Genomic DNA, 21,371 nt, shown 5'->3' with positions numbered 1-21,371 from the left:
AGAACCTGAAGACTCATCTCTTCCGACAAGCCTACAGCCTGCAGTGATCCTCAACCTACTGAACAGCCGCACAGCCAGCTCTTCCCTCTCCTAGTGTATCCTCACCCACCCCCTGCAGACTGTGAGCCCTCGCGGGCAGGGTCCTCCCTCCTTATGTACTCGTGTGCCTTGTTATCTGCTCATGTTTAATGTATTTGTCTATATCTGCCCCGTATTCACATGTAAAGCACCATGGAATAAATGGCGCTATAAAAATGCATAATAATAATAATAATAATAATTTGGAAGCTGTTGCTGTGAGCAGACAACATGCGGTCAAAGGAACTCTCAATTGAGGTGAAGCAGAACATCCTGAGGCTGAAAAAAAAGAAAAAATCCATCAGAGAGATAGCAGACATGCTTGGAGTAGCAAAATCAACAGTTGGGTACATTCTGAGAAAAAAGGAATTGACTGGTGAGCTTGGGAACTCAAAAAGGCCTGGGCGTCCACGGATGACAACAGTGGTGGATGATCGCCGCATACTTAATTTGGTGAAGAAGAACCCGTTCACAACATCAACTGAAGTCCAGAACACTCTCAGTGAAGTAGGTGTATCTGTCTCTAAGTCAACAGTAAAGAGAAGACTCCATGACAGTAAATACAAAGGGTTCACATCTAGATGCAAACCATTCATCAATACCAAAAATAGACAGGCCAGAGTTAAATTTGCAGAAAAACACCTCAAGAAGCCAGCTCAGTTCTGGAAAAGTATTCTATGGACAGATGAGACAAAGATCAACCTGTACCTGAATGATGGGAAGAAAAAAGTTTGGAGAAGAAAGGGAACGGCACATGATCCAAGGCACACCACATCCTCTGTAAAACATGGTGGAGGCAACGTGATGGCATGGGCATGCATGGCTTTCAATGGCACTGGGTCACTTGTGTTTATTGATGACATAAGAGCAGACAAGAGTAGCCGGATGAATTCTGAAGTGTACCGGGATATACTTTCAGCCCAGATTCAGCCACATGCTGCAAAGTTGATTGGACGGCGCTTCATAGTACAGATGGACAATGACCCAAAGCTACCCAGGAGTTCATGAGTGCCAAAAAGTGGAACATTCTGCAATGGCCAAGTCAATCTCCAGATCTAAACCCAATTGAGCATGCATTTCACTTGCTCAAATCCAGACTTAAGACGGAAAGACCCACAAACAAGCAAGACCTGAAGGCTGCGGCTGTAAAGGCCTGGCAAAGCATTAAGAAGGAGGAAACCCAGCGTTTGGTGATGTCCATGGGTTCCAGACTTAAGGCAGTGATTGCCTCCAAAGGATTTGCAACAAAATATTGAAAATAAAAATATTTTGTTTGGGTTGTTTATTTGTCCAATTACTTTTGACCTCCTAAAATGTGGAGTGTTTGTAAAGAAATGTGTACAATTCCTACATTTTCTATCAGATATTTTTGTTCAACCCTTCAAATTAAACATTACAATCTGCACTTGAATTCTGTTGTAGAGGTTTCATTTCAAATCCAATGTGGTGGCATGCAGAGCCCAACTCGCGAAAATTGTGTCACTGTCCAAATATTTCTGGCCCTAACTGTATGTATATGTATATGTATATATATATATATATATATATATATATATATATATATATATATATATATATATATATATATATATATATATATATATATATATCCATATACAGTGGGGCAAAAAAGTATTTAGTCAGTCAGCAATTGTGCAAGTTCCACCACTTAAAAAGATGAGAGGCGTCTGTAATTTACATCATAGGTAGACCTCAACTATGGGAGACAAACTGAGAAAAAAAAATCCAGAAAATCACATTGTCTGTTTTTTTAACATTTTATTTGCATATTATGGTGGAAAATAAGTATTTGGTCAGAAACAAAATTTCATCTCAATACTTTGTAATATATCCTTTGTTGGCAATGACAGAGGTCAAACGTTTTCTGAAGTCTTCACAAGGTTGCCACACACTGTTGTTGGTATGTTGGCCCATTCCTCCATGCAGATCTCCTCTAGAGCAGTGATGTTTTTGACTTTTCGCTTGGCAACACGGACTTTCAACTCCCTCCAAATGTTTTCTGTAGGGTTGAGATCTGGAGACTGGCTAGGCCACTCCAGGACCTTGAAATGCTTCTCACGAAGCCACTCCTTCGTTGCCCTGGCGGTGTGCTTTGGATCATTGTCATGTTGAAAGACCCAGCCACGTTTCATCTTCAATGCCCTTGCTGATGGAAGGAGGTTTGCACTCAAAATCTCACGATACATGGCCCCATTCATTCTTTCATGTACCCGGATCAGTCGTCCTGGCCCCTTTGCAGAGAAACAGCCCCAAAGCATGATGTTTCCACCACCATGCTGTAGGTATGGTGTTTGATGGATGCAACTCAGTATTCTTTTTCCTCCAAACACGACAAGTTGTGTTTCTACCAAACAGTTCCAGTTTGGTTTCATCAGACCATAGGACATTCTCCCAAAACTCCTCTGGATCATCCAAATGCTCTCGAGCAAACTTCAGACGGGCCCGGACATGTACTGGCTTAAGCAGTGGGACACGTCTGGCACTGAAGGATCTGATTCTATGGTGGCGTAGTGTGTTACTTATGGTAGGCCTTGTTACATTGGTCCCAGCTCTCCGCAGTTCATTCACTAGGTCCCCCCGCGTGGTTCTGGGATTTTTGCTCGCCGTTCTTGTGATCATTCTGACCCCACGGGGTGGGATTTTGCGTGGAGCCCCAGATCGAGGGAGATTATCAGTGGTCTTGTATGTCTTCCATTTTCTAATTATTGCTCCCACTGTTGATTTCTTCACTCCAAGCTGGTTGGCTATTGCAGATTCAGTCTTCCCAGCCTGGTGCAGGGCTACAATTTTGTTTCTGGTGTCCTTTGACAGCTCTTTGGTCTTCACCATAGTGGAGTTTGGAGTCAGACTGTTTGAGGGTGTGCACAGGTGTCTTTTTATACTGATAACAAGTTTAAACAGGTGCCATTACTACAGGTAATGAGTGGAGGAAAGAGGAGACTCTTAAAGAAGTTACAGGTCTGTGAGAGCCAGAAATCTTGATTGTTTGTTTCTGACCAAATACTTATTTTCCACCATAATATGCAAAAAAAATGATAAAAAAACAGACAATGTGATTTTCTGGATTTTTTTTTCTCAGTTTGTCTCCTATAGTTGAGGTCTACCTATGATGTAAATTACAGACGCCTCTCATCTTTTTAAGTGGTGGAACTTGCACTATTGCTGACTGACTAAATACTTTTTTGCCCCACTGTATGTATGTATATATATATATATATATATATATATATATATATATATATATATATATATATATATATATATATATATAAATATATATATATATATATATATATATATATATATCATTCTATCTATCTATATATATTTTGTCTTTGCAGAGAATAAAAGCCACTTACCCTCGGATGGAAAGCTATTGCTGTGACAAAATCTATATGCTGGAAACAACACAAACACTCCCTCCTGGATATGTGCCATAGACGGACAGTCTTATCCATCGACGATGATAGTAAAAAGTAATTCTGGGAATAGAATAAGATCAATTATTGTCAGGAGTGAACACAAAATGAGACTGTGTCTAGTCGAGCTTCAGATCACTTATAGGGGATCATTACCAGCGGAGGCTCGGCCAGGCCACGGCTGTAATTGCAGCCATGTGATTTGTGCTTTTTCCTATAATTACGTAGCAGAACTACTGTTATGGACAATGAATGGCCGTTAAATACAGAAAAAAAAAGTGCTTATGGCATATTGATTAGATCGTGTCCTGTTCAATGGACTTTATGTTCAGTGGGGAGAGGAGCTCTTAAGATAAAATATCCTTCCCTATTATGAAGTGCGCTCCGCGTCTGGACAAGGTTACATCAGGAAACGAGGGTAAGTGAGGTAGAGGCTGCTGTGTGCATATAATGAGACACGCGTCGGGAGGAATCACTGACTTCTTAGGTTTATATTCACACTAACGGTTCCAGATTGCTAATTATTTTACTGACTCTTATTAAAGTGGACTCTCAGCTATAACACTGTTCACATAGCAGGTACCCAGCATATACGAGGATCACCCTTGCACACTATGCGGTCATATTTATAAAGGGCAGGTTTGCAGTAAAGCATCCAGACACTGCATAGCCCATTCATGTCTACGGGCCGTGAAAAAAAAAGAAGAGAAAATCGGACTAAATCCCGATAACAATCACGGACTGACATAATAAAGAAGATGGAGACACTTTCCCCCCCCCCCCCCTCTACATGTCCAAGAAAATCGTATCATACGCTGATCAGAATGTGATAAGCATAAATTGGGCCAATTTTCTTGGATGGAGAGAAACTGGTCGTCTGACCCTGCCTTTAAGATTTGGTCAAAAATTCAACAAAAAACAGCAGCAATTTGCAGAAAAAACTCATGCATTTTTTGGTACATGGTTTCCAGGGCACAGCAAGAACAATGCTATACATAGGGAAACTAATACTCTGCTGAGTGATTAACTATGGGAAGAATATGACTTTTGTCTTATATTCGTAAATGGTTAAAATTGTACAGTGCATGTAAAAACAAAAATCCTTTCCGTTCTAAATAAAGGGGCCATTTTATTTTTTATAGTTCACAGCTCGTTGCCTCTACAGTGGCCGGTTTCTTAGGAAAGCAGCTTGCTCCCCAAAGCCCAGCTCTGAGGTTGGCCAGATCACTAGATCTGACCAGCCCAATTTCCGGCTGGCAGAACAACCATGTTTTAGGGTCTGAACTGTCCCTCCTGAGCAGTGACCACCCCCGGCAACCTGTAAGTCAGAGGAGCGGTGCACTCCTAAAAAACAACCATGAAACAAACCCCTTTACCTTAACGGCAGGATGAACACTGCACTGGTCTATCATTAAAAAAAAAGTACTTCGCAATCGGCTGGGTTCACATTTAGCAGAGTGATCACAGTTGAGCTAAAATTTTACAAAGGAAAAGTGGAAAAAAACTTAGCAATAAGACATGATTTTATCCTTCTAGTCTTCATAAACTTACTTTAGACCAGGACAAATCAAGAAGATCCGCTGTGTGTCCTTTATATTTACAAAATGGCACCTGGCGGAAAGGCGCATTTTTATCATCTGGATCCGTGTCATCTGCTCCGCAGTACGCCTACAAAATAAATCCACATGATGATAGTATACAACAATGTAATAAAAGCAGTAAAATGTACCGTATATAGTAATCCGGAAGCAAACTCACACTTAAAGGGGTTGTTCACTACTTTTATGTCTTTAGCAGTGGGGGTGCAACACCCGGAACCTCTCAATCAACTGTTCATGGTGCCAGTGGCCGCCAGATGTGATCAGTTGTGGAGCTACGCAACACAGCTCCGTCAACTATATAGCGGAAGTAGCGGGGGCTTGGAGATCCACTCCCTACAAGTAGAATAGCAGTGGATGTGCAGTACCCTGATGCGGCCATTATAGGGCTGACTGACCTGTGTCCTTCCGCTCCGCAACCTTTCACCACTGGCATTGGGAAAGATTGATCAGCGACGGTGCACCACTGATCTGATATTGAGGCCATAAATATAGAAGTAGTGGATAACCCCTATAAATAAACCATCACTAGTCAAGAACAGATAAACAAATACGGCTAAAAAGTCTAAACCGTGAATATGCACCATTACCTAGCAGGATGATGGGCAGTAATCATGTGAATTCCAGATCTGCAGATAGTATACGTACCGCATCGGTGTCGGATTTGGAAGAATTAAGACTTTCCTGAGATGGCGATGGAGAAACACGCCCTAAAAAAAAAAGGAAAAAAAAGTGGAATCAATGCAAAGCACTTCACAAGGAAAGATCTAATGGCTTTAGGAGCTCAGAGTAGAAACGGAGGTATTGGAATTCAGAGGGATATAGTACTGGAGTATGTGTGTAATGAAGGGACTACTGGGGGAGTCATATCTACTTTGTATAAAGATCTGTTGCACACTTTCCTATTGGGGTTTCCAATAATGGCGAGAGCTAAGTGGGAGAGGGATCTGGGTCCAATGGAGAATGAGACTGGGGAGTCGGTGCTAGAATGGGTCCCACGATTGTCACTGAGCGAACCGTATAGACTGTCACAGCTCTATGTGATACACAGGGTTTATAAGTCACCGATGGTGCTATATAAGGCTGGTTTGCGTGATGATTCTGAATGCCCGAGGTGTAAAACTGCAGATGCTGATATACTCCATATGATGTGGACGTGTCCGAGACTGGCTGCTTTTTGGGTGGTAGTTTTGAGTCGTATGGAAGGTGCGTATGGATGTAAGGTGCCAAGGGACCCGGTGGTGTGCTTGTTGGGATGTGTGGATGAGATTGGAGTGGATAACAACCTAATGATAGCTATTGCCAGATTGTTATACATGGTTAGGAAGGTAATAGTCGAAACTGGATTAGGGAAGAACCGCCGTCAAGAGGAGAGTTCCTCCAGTATGTGAAGCAGGGCCTGACATTGGAAAAGGGATTTTATAAAAAAAGAGGGAAAATCGAAATGTTCAATAAAATGTGGTCTCCGTGGATTGCTATGGGATAGGGGTATTATAGAGGGAGAGTTAATTAAGGTTCCTAATTAATGGTAATGTTAAATGTGGCTTATATTATTGGCCGAGGGATTAGATAGTATATTGGTCTAATGATGGAAGTGCTAAGCAAGGTGAGCTGCTTTGTTGGGTGGGGTTGGGGGGTGGTGGGATTGAAGGGGAATGTTTGAAGGGGGGGAAAAAAGCTTTGTATTGAAAATGAGAATGTAACATGTCATTTATCTTGTTAATCTTAATAAAAATTTATTTGAATAAAAAAAAAAAAGGAAAGATCTAATGAGTGCAACGTGTCCGCGTGGAGGACAGATGCAATATATTGAAAGTCTATGCACAGATTGGAAAGCCGTGTTCTGCACATACTCGGGTGGTTCAATACATGTCTGTTACACTAATGGAAACTTGTTCCATCCATGGTGAACAGTATTGTAGCTATGGCTCCATAAATTCTGAGCCTTACCAGGAGTTCACAAATCTTCCTGCGATTCTCCCATGAGAATACTTGTAAGCTAAAGGGCATTTTACTCTAAATTATTTCTATGCTATATGGGGAGTAAAGATCCTATTACACGCACATGAAACGGGCATTGATCGGTGATATATCAAGTCGATCTTCGCTCAATTAGCTCCATTTACATGGAGCAATTATCGTCCCTCTGCAACCTGCATAAGGGCGAACCACCATTCCTGTGAGCGTCCGTTTCCAGAGTCTACATTACCCCGGACAGCATGTCTCCGTCTGAGGTGATCAGTGAATTTTATGCCGGCGTAAAAAACTGCGACCAGCTAACAATTATCAGATGATCGTGGAGCATGTTCACACAGGGAATGCTCATATGGTCCCTGATGATCATCTTTCTAAAGGGACTGAATGGCACTTCTGATCTATAGTCCTCATGTGTTTTCTTGAGCAAAACGTATGAATGGATTCTTAAAGGGGGGAGAGAGAAATAAAAAGCTGTGTTCTCAGTAGAGTTGGTTAAAATCGATTTGCAGCATCCGATGCACTGGCCACAAGTGACCCAAGAACAACCTCCTACCTGATGGCATCCATGCCAGCAACATAGTTGTGGAATCGCGCCCGGTCAGTAAACCAAAAGGATAAGCGCTGTAGATGCCAGGAGAAATTAGGCAGTTCTCGGGGCTCCCATCCAGTGGCCACACATCACCGATAATGCCGATGGACCAGCTCCTGTGAAACGTTTCCCAACAACGCTGAGCCATACATACCTTCTGTGTTGTACTTGATCCTCATGTTATTGAAATAATCAAAAGCATTTTTGAGAACCCATATCCGCACAACATTATCTTGTCCGGCAGAGGCAAGTAGCCTTCCACAGTGTGAAAACTTCATTGTCCAGACCGCGCCCTGCAAAACAAATACGGACTGAAATATCTGGAGAAATAGACTTAACCAGAAAGACAGATTAAATGGTCTTCAGTCAGGATTACCATATGTTCTCCGCTCAAATCTTGCACAACTTTGATTTGCTCAAAATCATAAGGACCCTTGAAGCCATGAGCAGCTTTAAACTTCACAGGCCTGGTGTACGGCATCCCCTCATCATCACTGGACGACGGGTCATCTGGATCGGTGTGAAAAACTGAGGAAAGAAAAATGGTAATATTTAAGACTTCAAGCCAACATGTATCACTCACAACAGGGACGGTGAGGGCATTATTACTTGATACAGGGGAACTCGGCATAAGTACTCGTGGCACTTGCAGTGCTATCATGCTGAATGTGACTCTCAAGGTAAGAAAGATTGGGGTCCCCTGTGCTATAGGCAAATCCTGAATAGGTAAAAGCAACCGGTCAGCAATTTTGCGCTTTACAAACCACGGGCAGCATGAAATACAGATGGGCTCCATTATTCTGTTTTGAAACAGAGCAGCATATTAGAGAAAACACGGCCACAGGGAGAAGTGCTCACTGAGTGGCTTCTCCTCGCCAGGACCACCTTTACTGACTGGCATCTCCGTAAACACAAATAGGGAGAGATTTGTCAATCAAGCCAAGATGGGCAGTCTTAAGAAGGAGGACTCTTCACCCAATGCTCGGCTTGTGTTTCTGAAAAGTCACAATATTGTAGAACAAACCTTAGCTCTCTATCATGAGGGAGCGTTTCATGATTTCATTCTGGCCGTGATTCATGTAGCATGAAACCGGTGACTGGTTCCCCTGAAAAGTGAACATTAAAGTCATCACCTATGAACAGAACAGGTGAGAACTTGTGCATCAGTGATGGTCCAACAACTGAGACCCCCACTTATCCTAATGCATTGAAATGCCTAATAGGAATGGAATAGCTTGGCAATTTCAGAGGCTTTTCAGTAAAAAGGGACACAATTGATCCCACTTAAATCCCAGATTAGTTATAAAAACAGATCTTTTTTATTTAATTAGAATCTGTCACGAGGCTTTTGCTATACAATCTGACAGCACCATGATGAAGGGGCTGAGACCCCGATTCCCACAATGTGCCACTTACAGGACTGCGTGTTGTTGTTTCAATACAATCAATGTTTTATAACCAGGACATTATCACTGCAGGACTAGATGCCACATGCCTCCTAGTCAACTAATCTGTGTAGCCCCGCCCCTATTACTGATTGGCAGCTGTGTACAGTGACAGCTGTCAATCAGTGGCATGGGCGGGGTTATACAGAGCTTAGCATTCAGTAGGAAGCAATTTCTACTTCTAAAAGATATGCGAGTAAGCCCTAAACAGCAGAACACAGAGGACATAGGACATTGCGCTCACCTTCATCTCTGACACTTTTCACTTTATTCACGGCTCGCTCACCGTATTCTTCTGCCAGATGTTTTGCTCTTTTGACCTTTTTCCCTAAGAACTTTTTCAGCTGTGTGCTATAAAAATAAAATATTGCAAAAGTTAACATTTTTCTAATTTCTGCTATGATAATAATAATAATAAATAATAAAGAAAATCCTGAGCCACTCATACAGATGTACAATTGTAAACACGCAAACCCCAAATAATAGCCCAAAACTGTACAAGAAGGAAACAAAATGAAAGAGAACCCAGCCTGAACGTTTAATGTAAGTCTTCGTCTGGGGTGTGTTCTGTATAGGTTACTATTATATGCCACCTCTGATTAAAGTAGTAGCAGAGGACGGATTGGTAAAGCAGAGTTATATTAAGTCCAGACTGACTTTGGGACATTTAGGTTTCCTTGAAGTAAAGGAAAAAGATAAAATAGGATTGAGCAAAAAATAGGACAAAAGGATCAGGACTTGATTCAAACCTCTGTTTATTTCAACCTTTAAAAACAGAGACATCCGGGATTAAAAAAGAATACAGAGTGATTCTTACACATTTCTGGCATAGAACATGTTAAATAGGATTAGCTGGCTGGAAAAAAATAAATCAGAAATAAGGAACGTTTTGCAACATGGAAAGTTTTGCCCAGAAACTTACATACTAATGATTGACTTCTGCACTTCACAATGTTACATAATGTGTCACATTTCTTACAGGGAAAAGAACATATATATGAAAGGGTGCAAATCATTACATGTATTCCTGAAGATTGCCTTTGGTTTACAGCACTACCGCAGGTTCGCTTTGCTACAGGAAGGCGATTCTGTTAGAAAATTTGCATGCTGATTTTGCAGCAGATTCTCAGCCCACATTGCACCCCTACATATAAAATGTGCAAAACCTATTGTGAAATTCTGCAGAATTTCTGCTACATTATGTGAAGATCCGTACCATGATGATTTTTCAGCTAGATGTGGATGTTTTCGAAAACCCATCTACATGATGTCTAAACTCAGCACTCAGCAGTCGGTATCCCGGGTCACCAAAGTAATGGATAACTGGTACGTTATATAAAGAGAGGCACAATGGCTGAGCACACCATGAATGAGCTCATAAGTATGCACCTCTATGCCATCTGCAAAAGTTAAAGGGACTGATCATTTATTTATTTTTACTTAAATGCACGTATATGCGGCTAAAAATTATTGTTGAAATTGGGTTGCATTAAAAAGGTTGTACTGTTTGACTTCTACAGGCTCTTTATTTTGCTCTAAGAGTACAGCAGAAGAAAAAAATACCCCCTGAAGAGGTTACTGGTGTGGTGATACACTAAATTAATGCATTCTTTATATGTTGAGGTTTGATGCAACTATTTATTTTAGGATATGCTTTGTAAAACGTCATGGTATAGGGAAAATGAAAGTTAGATTGCAGGCAGGGAGGGGTTAACAATGAGCCAAGCCCTGTACTCAGGAGGAGTTTTAGGAAGCAGAAAGAGAGTTTGCTAGTTTCACCAAGTTAGTGGAGTACGGTGAAGGAGAAACGGTCATGTCCCCAAATGCTATTAACCTGGACATACTGGGTTAATCTGCAGGTAAATAGCATGCTGACGCTGTCGGCTACCAGGAGAAAATGAATTATTTCTTCAGGGAGCGCCTGCTGGCAGTTATACAGGCATGTCCGGAGAGGGTACAATCATCGCTAAGCACTCACTTATAGGAGCGGTGAGAGGTGACAGCAGCAGCTCCGGGCACACCTCTGTGACTGAAAGCAGCCGCTCCCAGGAGGAACACAAGTTAGTTTTCTCCTGGTAGCCGCACTCTCAGTACAGAGGCCGGACAGCATTATAACACCATTCACCTGCAGATTAACCCTGTATGTGCAGGCTGACATTATAGGCTCCATGTTCTGTGAAGCCATAAATAGTGGCCGCTCCATAATGCCCGAGACTTTTTAGAGTAATCTAGGGATCGGTTCCTGACAGAAGCGGCACTAACAGCAGCGCAGAGTAAGAGGACATCATCCAAGACATTTTCAAAGTCGTGACTAATTGTAGCTTTTTCTTGAATTGTCCTTCACGGTCACTGAATGCAGGAGCCTCCTGCACGGTCCATCGTACGGCAGAAGTGAACAGAACAGTGTACAATGCAGTACATACAATATATCACAAAAAATGAGTACGCTCCTTCCATTTTTTGTAAATGTTTTATTATATCTTTTCATGGGATAACACTGAAGAGGTGACAATGTAGAGTAGTCAGTATACAGCTTGTGTAATTGCTGTGCTAATTAACTCCTCACACAGCCATTAATGTCTAAACCTGACCTGCAGCCTGGGGGCCAAGACCATACAGCGGTTTGAAAAGACTGGTTCCACTCAGATCTGACCTCAGCATGGTTGACTTAAGAATCCGAGTGCACATGTCCACCAGCGTTATATCCAGACGTTGTCTTTCTTTTCAATAGACGTAGCGAGTGCGGCCAGTATTACAGACGTCACAGGGGCGGGGGGTGAGTCTGTGAGTGCTCAGACCATATGCCACACACTGCATCTAATTGGTCTGCATGGCTTTCATCCCAGAAGGAAGCTTCTTCTAAAGATGATGCACAAGAAAGCCCGCAAACAGTTTGCTGAAGACAAGCAAAATAAGGACATGGGGTGCTAGAATCCTGGCCTGTGGTCTGTTGAGACCAAGATAAACTTATTTGCTCCAGATGGTGTCAAGCACGTGTGGTTGCAACCAGTTGAGGAGTACAAAGAGAAGAGTGTCCTGCCTACAGTCAAGCATGGTGGTGGGAGTGTCATGTTTTGGGGCTGCATGCATGCCGCCGGCTGTGGGGAGCTACAGTTCATTGAGTGAACCATGAATACCAACATGTACTGTGACATACTGAAGCAGAGCACGAGTCCCTCCCTTTGAAAACAAGCCTGCAGGGAAGTATTCCAACATGATGATGACACTGCCTTGCTACAGAAATTGGGTGTAAAAGTGCTGGACTGGCAAAGCAAGTCTCCAAACATAAACCCTACTGAGAATCTGTGAGATATCCTCAAAAAGAAGGTGGAGGAGAGTAATGTCTCTAGCAACCGTATTTACAAAACTGTGAGGGGTGTACTCACTTTTGTGATTTACAGTATTAGAGATGGCCAATGCTGTCATAATGACAGGTCTCTAAGGGATTCATTAGCTACTCCCCGTCCATGTATCAGCTGAGCGGTGAGCCAGGAGAGGCAAATGAATACTGCACTTAAGCAGGGACACACATGGCTTCCCCAGCGCTGATTCCTGCAGCAGCTGGGGAGATCTGTGTGTCCGGGGCAGGAGGAGGCAGCAGCAGCAGGGTCCGGGGGAGAGGATATCACTGTACCTTCCTGGGCTGGAGCTGAGTGCTGTGCAGTGTGCACAAGGAGGACCTGTGATGATGTCAGAAGTCGGCGGGCTGGAGTATCACATGGCAGCACAGAGCCCTCCCTCTTCTTGACATCATCACAGGTCCTTCAGACTCCAACACTAGAATCTGCTGGCTTCCATTATCTGTGCTGTGGAAAGGCAACAAGAGGGAGGGCTCTGTGTGCAGTCATGGGATGCTTTTACCTCACCACAGTGTGGCTGTCTGCCACAATTAAGAGGTTAGTCTTTCCAAAACACAATAAAGCACTCTGCCACGTCTTTAGTGAACTATAACTCCCAGCATGTTATAGGATCTGCAGGACATGCTGGGAGTTATAGTTCTCCCATTGGATTTTAAAGCAGCACTCCAGTGTTATTTTGCAGTGCTGGAGTGGTGATTTAAATATAAGCCCTGTGCCCCCATTCTTATACTCACCCTCCAGCATCTTCATATAGTACTGTACAGACACCACACTGGTCCCGCAGCTTCCAACATAACATACTATTATATGTGGTGTTATTATATATAATAGTATGTTATTACATATTTTACCACATTTTTTTGCTTCAAATATTTTTTTCCCTATTTTCCACCTCTAAAACCTGGGTGCGCCTTATAGTCCGGTATACTTTGTGTTGATTCTACATGTACAATGGTAGCCGTAAAATACAATGAGAATACGCAGCGTAAACTAGACAAGAAAAATATATAATTACGTTTTCTGCTTTAGTTTCCCTCCATCGGTGTCTGTCTGATGAGCCTGAAGCTTTTCTTCATCATCAGACTGTGCAGCATCATTACTAAGAGAGAAAAAAACATTGTAAATTCCTGACCGAAAAAATGAGATTCATTATTGCGTTTGCACATGTTTTTTTGTGTGCAGTCCTTGATATATTTCACCTGTGTTACATGGACACCTTATTCTTCTGATGATTTACACCTTTTTTAAAATGTATTTTAGATGTTTGTCAGTTATTTATTATATGCCATTTTATAATCAGAAATGGTTTGCGCAATTGTTGCAACATTTTGGGAAACACATGTCGTCTTGTGCTAAAAAGTCACAAAAATACTGTACATTTAGACAAAAACAAAGATGATTTTTTGATTCAAGAAAGATATGAGACTCTGAAGAGGTTAGGCTACGTTCACACTAGCGTTGCGCCGCCCTGCGTCGGCGACGCAACGCGCGACGCACGAAAATACGCGCGCGTTTTGCGACGCGTGCGTCGTTTTTTGACCAAAATCGGACGCACAGAAAATGCAACTTGTTGCATTTTCTTGCGTCCGACGCTAGCGTCGGAAACAACGCAAGTGTTGAAAAACGCCACCCTAAAAACGCATGCGTCCCCTATGTTAAACATAGGGGCGCGTCGCCGCTGCGTCGCCGGCGCAACAGCGACGCACATTGGCGGAACGCCAATGTGAACGTAGCCTTATTGTGCAAAAAGAGCACAGAATATCGCAAGACAAAAAATAGAAAAGTCACTTAAAAAAAAAAAAACACGCAAATGATGAGTCTAGCCCCGAAAATCTTTTCCTAGAAGGGAAACATCACATGGCTTCCAACAGGAACCATCTACCGCTATAATAACCCGATGGTGGGAAAGCCAACACCTGCTGCCAGCATTACTGGCAGATTGCTGGCGGTCCCAACAGGACACTGATCATCCGGATTTAAGGGGGCCCTTCAAAATAAATTAATAGCGCAATTATTTTGAAACTACAATTGCAGCAAGAGCTAAAGTGACATCCAATGAAATGTTCAACTTCTAGCCCGTGTGCAATCATATTGCACGCACCGAGAAACCCAACGGTCTCGGTGGCCTGCCCCACGTGATCGGTAATGTAACCGAATCAAGCTGCGTCTCGTGTGGACCGGAAATCGCTTTCCTAATGTAATCTTCAAGATGAATCCTATAGACTTACATTAAAAAAGTGTCTTCAGGTCCACCCAGAACACGCTGCAAGAGCCGGCTGGTGAGGACTGACGTCACGTTGCGTAGAAGAGGACAGGAGCGAGAAGGCGATAGGTACAAATCATACATGCACTGTACATTTAACATTGCAAAGGGCTAGAAGATAAAGTGGAGGGCTTCTTTATCAGGATGGTGTTTTATGCTTACTGTATGGTAGTATTATATTATTTATGACCGAATAAGTGATTAAAGGGAATCCTCCAGTAGCAATTTAATCTAACAGCAGCATGATGTAGGGGCTGAAAGCCTAATTCAATTGATGTGTCACTTACTGGGCTGCTTGCTGTACTTTTAATAAAACCAGTATTCTACCAGCAGTAGACTAGTACTGTACAGTAATACTAGTTGTATTGTGCCATGTAGTCCCACTGCTCTGTAGCACAGTGCCCCACCACCGATTCGCAGCTTTCTGAGTACACCTTGCATAGGCAGAAAGTTGCCAGTGAGTGGTGTAGGTGAGGTTATACAGAGCTCAGCATTCAGAGAACTGCTAGATCTGCAGCAGAGAGAATAGTGATTTAATCAAAACTGCAGCAAGCAGCACAATAAGTGACACATTACTGGGATCAGGGTCTCTGTCACCAGGTTTATGCTATGTGATCCAAGTGCAGAAAAAACAAAATACACACTCCCCTTATATTTTGTGTGGGGCCGTCTACACACCCACTTTGGTCCAGTTTAGCACCTGCACATCAAAGAAGCGATTCTGATAGCAGAACTACAGTTTCTGCATTTCTGTAGTAAACAATCTGCAATTCACGGGAGATTTACCAACGGTGAATTTCCAATTTAAGACTAAGAAATAATGTGTGCAAACTGTTAAGCGCTACAGAATATGTTAGCGCTATATAAAAAATAAAGATTATTATTATTATTATTATTAAATGAGTAACCACAACTTCTTCTAAAATAATTGGTTAGAGCTGCGCTCATTGCATTGTGTCCTTACATTTATTTCTGTGACACTACGAATGATCGGGCCATTCTATTCCAAACCCGAATAGTGGAAATTCATAATGACATTAGAGGTTACTCTCAGGTTACACGTAAACATCGGACTGAAATATAGCTTGTTTGGAAATCAATATATATATATATTTATAGGTCAGATCTTGCTGAGCAAAGATTGGATCAACTTACAGGGGTAAAAAACTTCTATCTACTAACTATGGGTTATAGGGAAATTTTATATTGACTACGTAATTACTTATTCATTCAAAAGATGGCTTTTTCTCGATTGAGCATATCCGCAAATATAGCAAAAGTGGAAAAAACAGAATTTGCAAATACAGTGATAACACCTCAAAAGGGACACAAGAAATACAGCTAATAAAATTAGATAGATAGATAGATAGACAGATAGATAGATAGATAGATAGACAGATAGATAGATAGATAGAATCTGCAAAAATAAGTCTATAATTCTAGGAAATCTATGTAGCTTTTATTCATCCTTGTTTCAGTGCTGAAATGGACAATGTTAACTACTGGTGGACCGGCTGTAGCTGACCACCCTTTTGGGAAGGCAGGGATAGTTTATTACCAGCTCTGCCTTCCTGGTCACTGTATACACAGGGCGATTCCTCCGCCAGACCCAGAGGTCACGGGATTGCTGGATGTAGGAAGAGAGCAGGAGCTGCGGGGTCCTAACAGGCCGAGATCAGCTCTGCAGTGCAGAACCTAATATTCCAAGCTCAGCTACATGGAAAATCTGATAAAAACATTGAAATGTCTGGATTCCCTAAAAGAGGAAATGGATTATTTTTTAATGGACAATTCCTTTAAAAAGGTGTTGTCTCCTCTTCTTAAATGGGTAAAACTGCAAAGTGTTTGTAAAAATTGAAATGTACCTCTCCTCTCCTTAAAGATCCTCACCGTTCCCAAAAACAAAGTGATTTTTAATTCAGCTTTGTACTGCTTGTTGCCTAGGTTTTACACCACTTCCACATTTCCACCTAAGGAGTGCAGTGCTGCCAAGCTCTTTGCTATAGAGCTTGGCAGCACGGCACTAACGCCGCCGTGCCTCAGCACTCCTTCCTTCCCACACAGAAAACTTCTCTGCTCACGGCATCGGTGAATGCACCGCTATAACCAGCGGATCAACCATGCCGCTGGTCCGAACCGTCAATCATTCTAGAGCTCACCATGCCCTCTGACAAGGAGCAAGCCAGGAGGCAGGAGGGGGGCAGTGTGACCCTGAAAATAGAAGATGCAACAACCCATTTGGGCTACAAATTTTGGGTACTATACTTGTCCACCAAAAGGTTAATGAATTCTTCTAGAGGCTCTCTTCAATTGCTAGTCTGGCTTTACACTAAGTGCTATGGATTTTCCTTGCTGAAATGACCGGTGATTTTTAACAAAAGTATCTATTAAAGTGAAATCAGGAACCGCAAGTTTTCTGCACTGAAAGGACAGTATTCTACAGAGCAGCATTACGGCAGCTTGTGGTTTTGTTCAATACCTATATTCAGTATAATTGTACTGTGCTCGTAATCAGACGAGAGCTCTCAGAAATGGAAGGCAAGCTCATCGTGACGAGGGGATGTGCTCCTACAGAGAAGACCTTCCCGGACTTGTGCCAGCACAGCGGCCCGTCCCGGCCCATCATCTTCAGACGACTAGCTTTGACTGACACCATTCAAATTTACCAAATAAATCTGATGAACATTCTAAGTTCAGTGAAGTGGTGGAACCCGCCCCCACCCACCCCACAATAACACCATTTTTTTATTTTATGTTATTTAATGTACAGAAAAACTGACCTGGAAACAGTACAATTATGGCGATTAAAAAAAAATAAAGCTTTTTAAAGTGGTGAAAAAATTTCACAAACTTAAAGCCAAAAAAAACAAAAAAAAAAATTTTGTTTGTGTCGCCATGTCCTGAGACCCGTAACATTATTATTTTTCACTAGATTTTGTCTTCTGAGCTGATGGTTTTATTGATACTTATTGTTCTGGTACTGCAATTTTTTTCCTCTTCACAACATTTACCGTATGGTGTAAATGGCTTTATATTTTGATAGAACGGACTTTTACGGACGTGGCGACATGTGTTTTTTTTTTTATTCCCCTCATTCTTTTCTGAAATACTCAGTGGTTTGGGTTTAATAAATTGGCTGACATGTGACATTCAGGTTTAAAGGGACAAACATTATTAATCTGTGGCAAACTGCCCTTTAATGCAGGTAGCCAAAATTGTGCTATTTCTCCCACTGGCGGGGTCTGCAGAGTGCGACGATAATCTGATTATTGTACAGATATATGATGAGATACCGCTGCATCAATAGCCAGCATGGAATCTTTAGGACCCTCAGAAGACCCTTACCTGACATACTCCTTCGTCCTTCTCATGATATGCAGCGTCAGTGGATTAATACCAGTTGGAAGTTTCTCCTCTGCCAAACTCAGAGGGATTTCCTCTCCAGTGTCGAGGTTTTTTATCATTACGCTTGCTAAAATCTCCTGCAATGGCAAAAACCCCCCATAAATAACCAATATTAGGCTTCTGCAAAGGATAAATACGTTATGTCAGAACCACACTCTCCTCTCACATAGTACTACAAATCTTAGTCCAGCTCTGTGGGCTTATAGATCTCTGACTATGGGCAGCTCTGGATCAAATGAAGCCACTTGATCACCTACAAAAGTCCCTGAATGTGAATCAAATGGTTAATAAAATAAGCTTCCTTTAAACCCTTTGCAGCCTCTAGACCCGATATTGTAGAACGCTCTCAACTTGGGTTAATAGAGCGTGGATTTTAATCTTTACCAATATTAAAAGCTCAAAGGATCGGTGATAACTTGTATATTGGGGTGGGATACCGCTCAGACCCCCTAAGTCCAAGAATGGGGCTCTGCTGATAGAAAGCAGTGGCCACATGTGCAGTGCCGCGCCAATATTTTTCTATGGGCCTGTCGGTGACAGCGGAGCTTTGACCTGTGGTTGGACCTCCACTGATCCGCAAGGCATTACATATTTTGAGAACTTTATCTGGTGGGAAAAGTCCTTTCTAATCAAGAAACAATTTTTATTTTTAAGCCAAGGGACTCCAACAGAATGCGAAGGCAAACAAAGTATTAAATCATGCCGAGCTCCGGCTCTGCTCTGGCTTAGATCTGTGGACTCATTTGCCGATCCCCATAACAAGTGCCATTAAGCACTGTAAAGGCGACAGCCATTGTCTACTACACTATGTAGTAATGACCTGGATCTGTGGACCTCAAGCGGTGAAGTACGCCGCCATTCACACGTACAGAACATCTGACAAGGGCAGTAAAATACGGAAGCCGTCAAAAAAACAGAAATGAAATGCAATGTGATGGAAGGAGGATACACATTACTTCATCGGTAAGCTCTCTTCCTGAGTTAGACCGGGGTCTCTGGGGACCAGAGCTCTCGGCTGGGGTGCTGGACAGCTGGCCATCTGCTGCCTTTCCATTTTCCTAGAAAAAAAAAAAATAATAAGAAAGATGCAAGACTGGAAAATGTAATTGCTGAGTGTAGGAAACATATTTTCATTTCTGATTTGGTTCCTTAGAGGAGGTTGTGCTGTTATTCTTCAGGAAAATTAACGTAATCTGCAAATAATGGGCAAAATACATCCAACATATCCAAATGCTGATCATCGCCACTCCGCAGCACAATCAGTTTGTAATCAAATTATCCAAGCGCGGATCATGCACTTTGATAGACAGCCTGCCCTGCACACACACACATGCTGTAGATCTAGCGGTCAGTCAATGTTCTGGAGATTACAGCCGTGCTCACTGTGTAATGAGCGGTGGCTGTAACCAATCCCTGCACCGACGCCGTAACCGATCCCTGCACCGATGCCGTAACCGATCCCTGCACCGATGCCGTAACTGCTCCCTTCTCCGCTACTGCAACCGCTCCCTGCACAGACGGTGTAACCGCTCCCTGCACAGACGGTGTAACCGCTCCCTGCACAGACGGTGTAACCGCTCCCTGCACAGACGGTGTAACCGCTCCCTGCACAGACGGTGTAACCGCTCCCTGCACAGACGGTGTAACCGCTCCCTGCACAGACGGTGTAACCGCTCCCTGCACAGACGGTGTAACCGCTCCCTGCACAGACGGTGTAACCGCTCCCTGCACAGACGGTGTAACCGCTCCCTGCACAGACGGTGTAACCGCTCCCTGCACAGACGGTGTAACCGCTCCCTGCACAGACGGTGTAACCGCTCCCTGCACAGACGGTGTAACCGCTCCCTGCACAGACGGTGTAACCGCTCCCTGCACAGACGGTGTAACCGCTCCCTGCAGAGACGGTGTAACCGCTCCCTGCACAGACGGTGTAACCGCTCCCTGCACAGACGGTGTAACCGCTCCCTGCACAGACGGTGTAACCGCTCCCTGCACAGACGGTGTAACCGCTCCCTGCACAGACGGTGTAACCGCTCCCTGCACAGACGGTGTAACCGCTCCCTGCACAGACGGTGTAACCGCTCCCTGCACAGACGGTGTAACCGCTCCCTGCACAGACGGTGTAACCGCTCCCTGCACAGACGGTGTAACCGCTCCCTGCACAGACGGTGTAACCGCTCCCTGCACAGACGGTGTAACCGCTCCCTGCACAGACGGTGTAACCGCTCCCTGCACAGACGGTGTAACCGCTCCCTGCACAGACGGTGTAACCGCTCCCTGCACAGACGGTGTAACCGCTCCCTGCACAGACGGTGTAACCGCTCCCTGCACAGACGGTGTAACCGCTCCCTGCACAGACGGTGTAACCGCTCCCTGCACAGACGGTGTAACCGCTCCCTGCACAGACGGTGTAACCGCTCCCTGCACAGACGGTGTAACCGCTCCCTGCACAGACGGTGTAACCGCTCCCTGCACAGACGGTGTAACCGCTCCCTGCACAAACGGTGTAACCGCTCCCTGCACTGCTGCCGTAACCGCTCCCTGCACTGATGCAGTAACCGCTCCCTTCTCCGCTCCGTAACCGCTCTCTGCACCAATTCCGTAACCGCGCCCTTCTCCGCTACCGTAACCTCTCCCTGCACCACTGCTGTAACCGCTCCCTGCACCACTGTCGTAACCACTCCCTTCTCCGCTACCGTAACCGCTCCCTTCTCCGCTACCGTAACCGCTCCCTTCTCCGCTACCGTAACCGCTCCCTTCTCCGCTACCGTAACCGCTCCCTTCTCCGCTACCGTAACCGCTCCCTTCTCCGCTACCGTAACCGCTCCCTTCTCCGCTACCGTAACCGCTCCCTTCTCCGCTACCGTAACCGCTCCCTGCACAGATGCCGTAACCGATCCCTTCTCCGCTACCGCAACCGATCCCTTCTCCGCTACCGCAACCGATCCCTTCTCCGCTCCCTGCACAGACGGCGTAACCACTCCCTGCACTGCTGCTGTAACCGCTCTCTGCACATATGGCGTAACCGCTCCCTGTACTGCTGCTGTAACCGCTCCCTGCACAGACGGCGTAACCGCTCCCTGCACAGACGGCGTAACCATTCCCTGCACTGCTGCTGTAACCTCTCCCTGCACAGACGGTGTAACCGCTCCCTGCACTGCTGCTGTAACCTCTCCCTGCACAGACGGCGTAACCGCTCCCTGCACAGACGGCGTAA

General features: G+C 44.0%; 1 protein-coding gene across 2 annotated transcripts in view; it reads right to left on the bottom strand.

Annotated features, from left to right (window-relative positions):
* The window catches only part of WDR44 (WD repeat domain 44), a 108,238-nt gene that overhangs the window by 28,961 nt on the left and 57,906 nt on the right, over positions 1 to 21,371 (bottom strand). For both annotated transcript variants that reach the window (XM_069746931.1, XM_069746932.1), the window contains exons 6-14: positions 19,111 to 19,212; positions 18,095 to 18,231; positions 13,502 to 13,585; positions 9,372 to 9,478; positions 8,059 to 8,210; positions 7,837 to 7,975; positions 5,765 to 5,826; positions 5,070 to 5,186; positions 3,459 to 3,581 (exon numbers count right to left, since the gene is read on the bottom strand). In XM_069746931.1, coding sequence (XP_069603032.1) covers positions 3,459 to 3,581; positions 5,070 to 5,186; positions 5,765 to 5,826; positions 7,837 to 7,975; positions 8,059 to 8,210; positions 9,372 to 9,478; positions 13,502 to 13,585; positions 18,095 to 18,231; positions 19,111 to 19,212 — 1,023 coding nt within the window. The remainder of the gene's footprint in view (positions 1 to 3,458; positions 3,582 to 5,069; positions 5,187 to 5,764; positions 5,827 to 7,836; positions 7,976 to 8,058; positions 8,211 to 9,371; positions 9,479 to 13,501; positions 13,586 to 18,094; positions 18,232 to 19,110; positions 19,213 to 21,371) is intronic.

Source organism: Ranitomeya imitator, chromosome 2 (assembly GCF_032444005.1).
Source record: "Ranitomeya imitator isolate aRanImi1 chromosome 2, aRanImi1.pri, whole genome shotgun sequence".
Classification (NCBI taxonomy): Eukaryota; Metazoa; Chordata; class Amphibia; order Anura; family Dendrobatidae; genus Ranitomeya; species Ranitomeya imitator.
The sequence above is the reverse complement of the archived record's forward strand: the minus strand, read 5'-3'. Positions and strand labels throughout refer to the sequence as shown.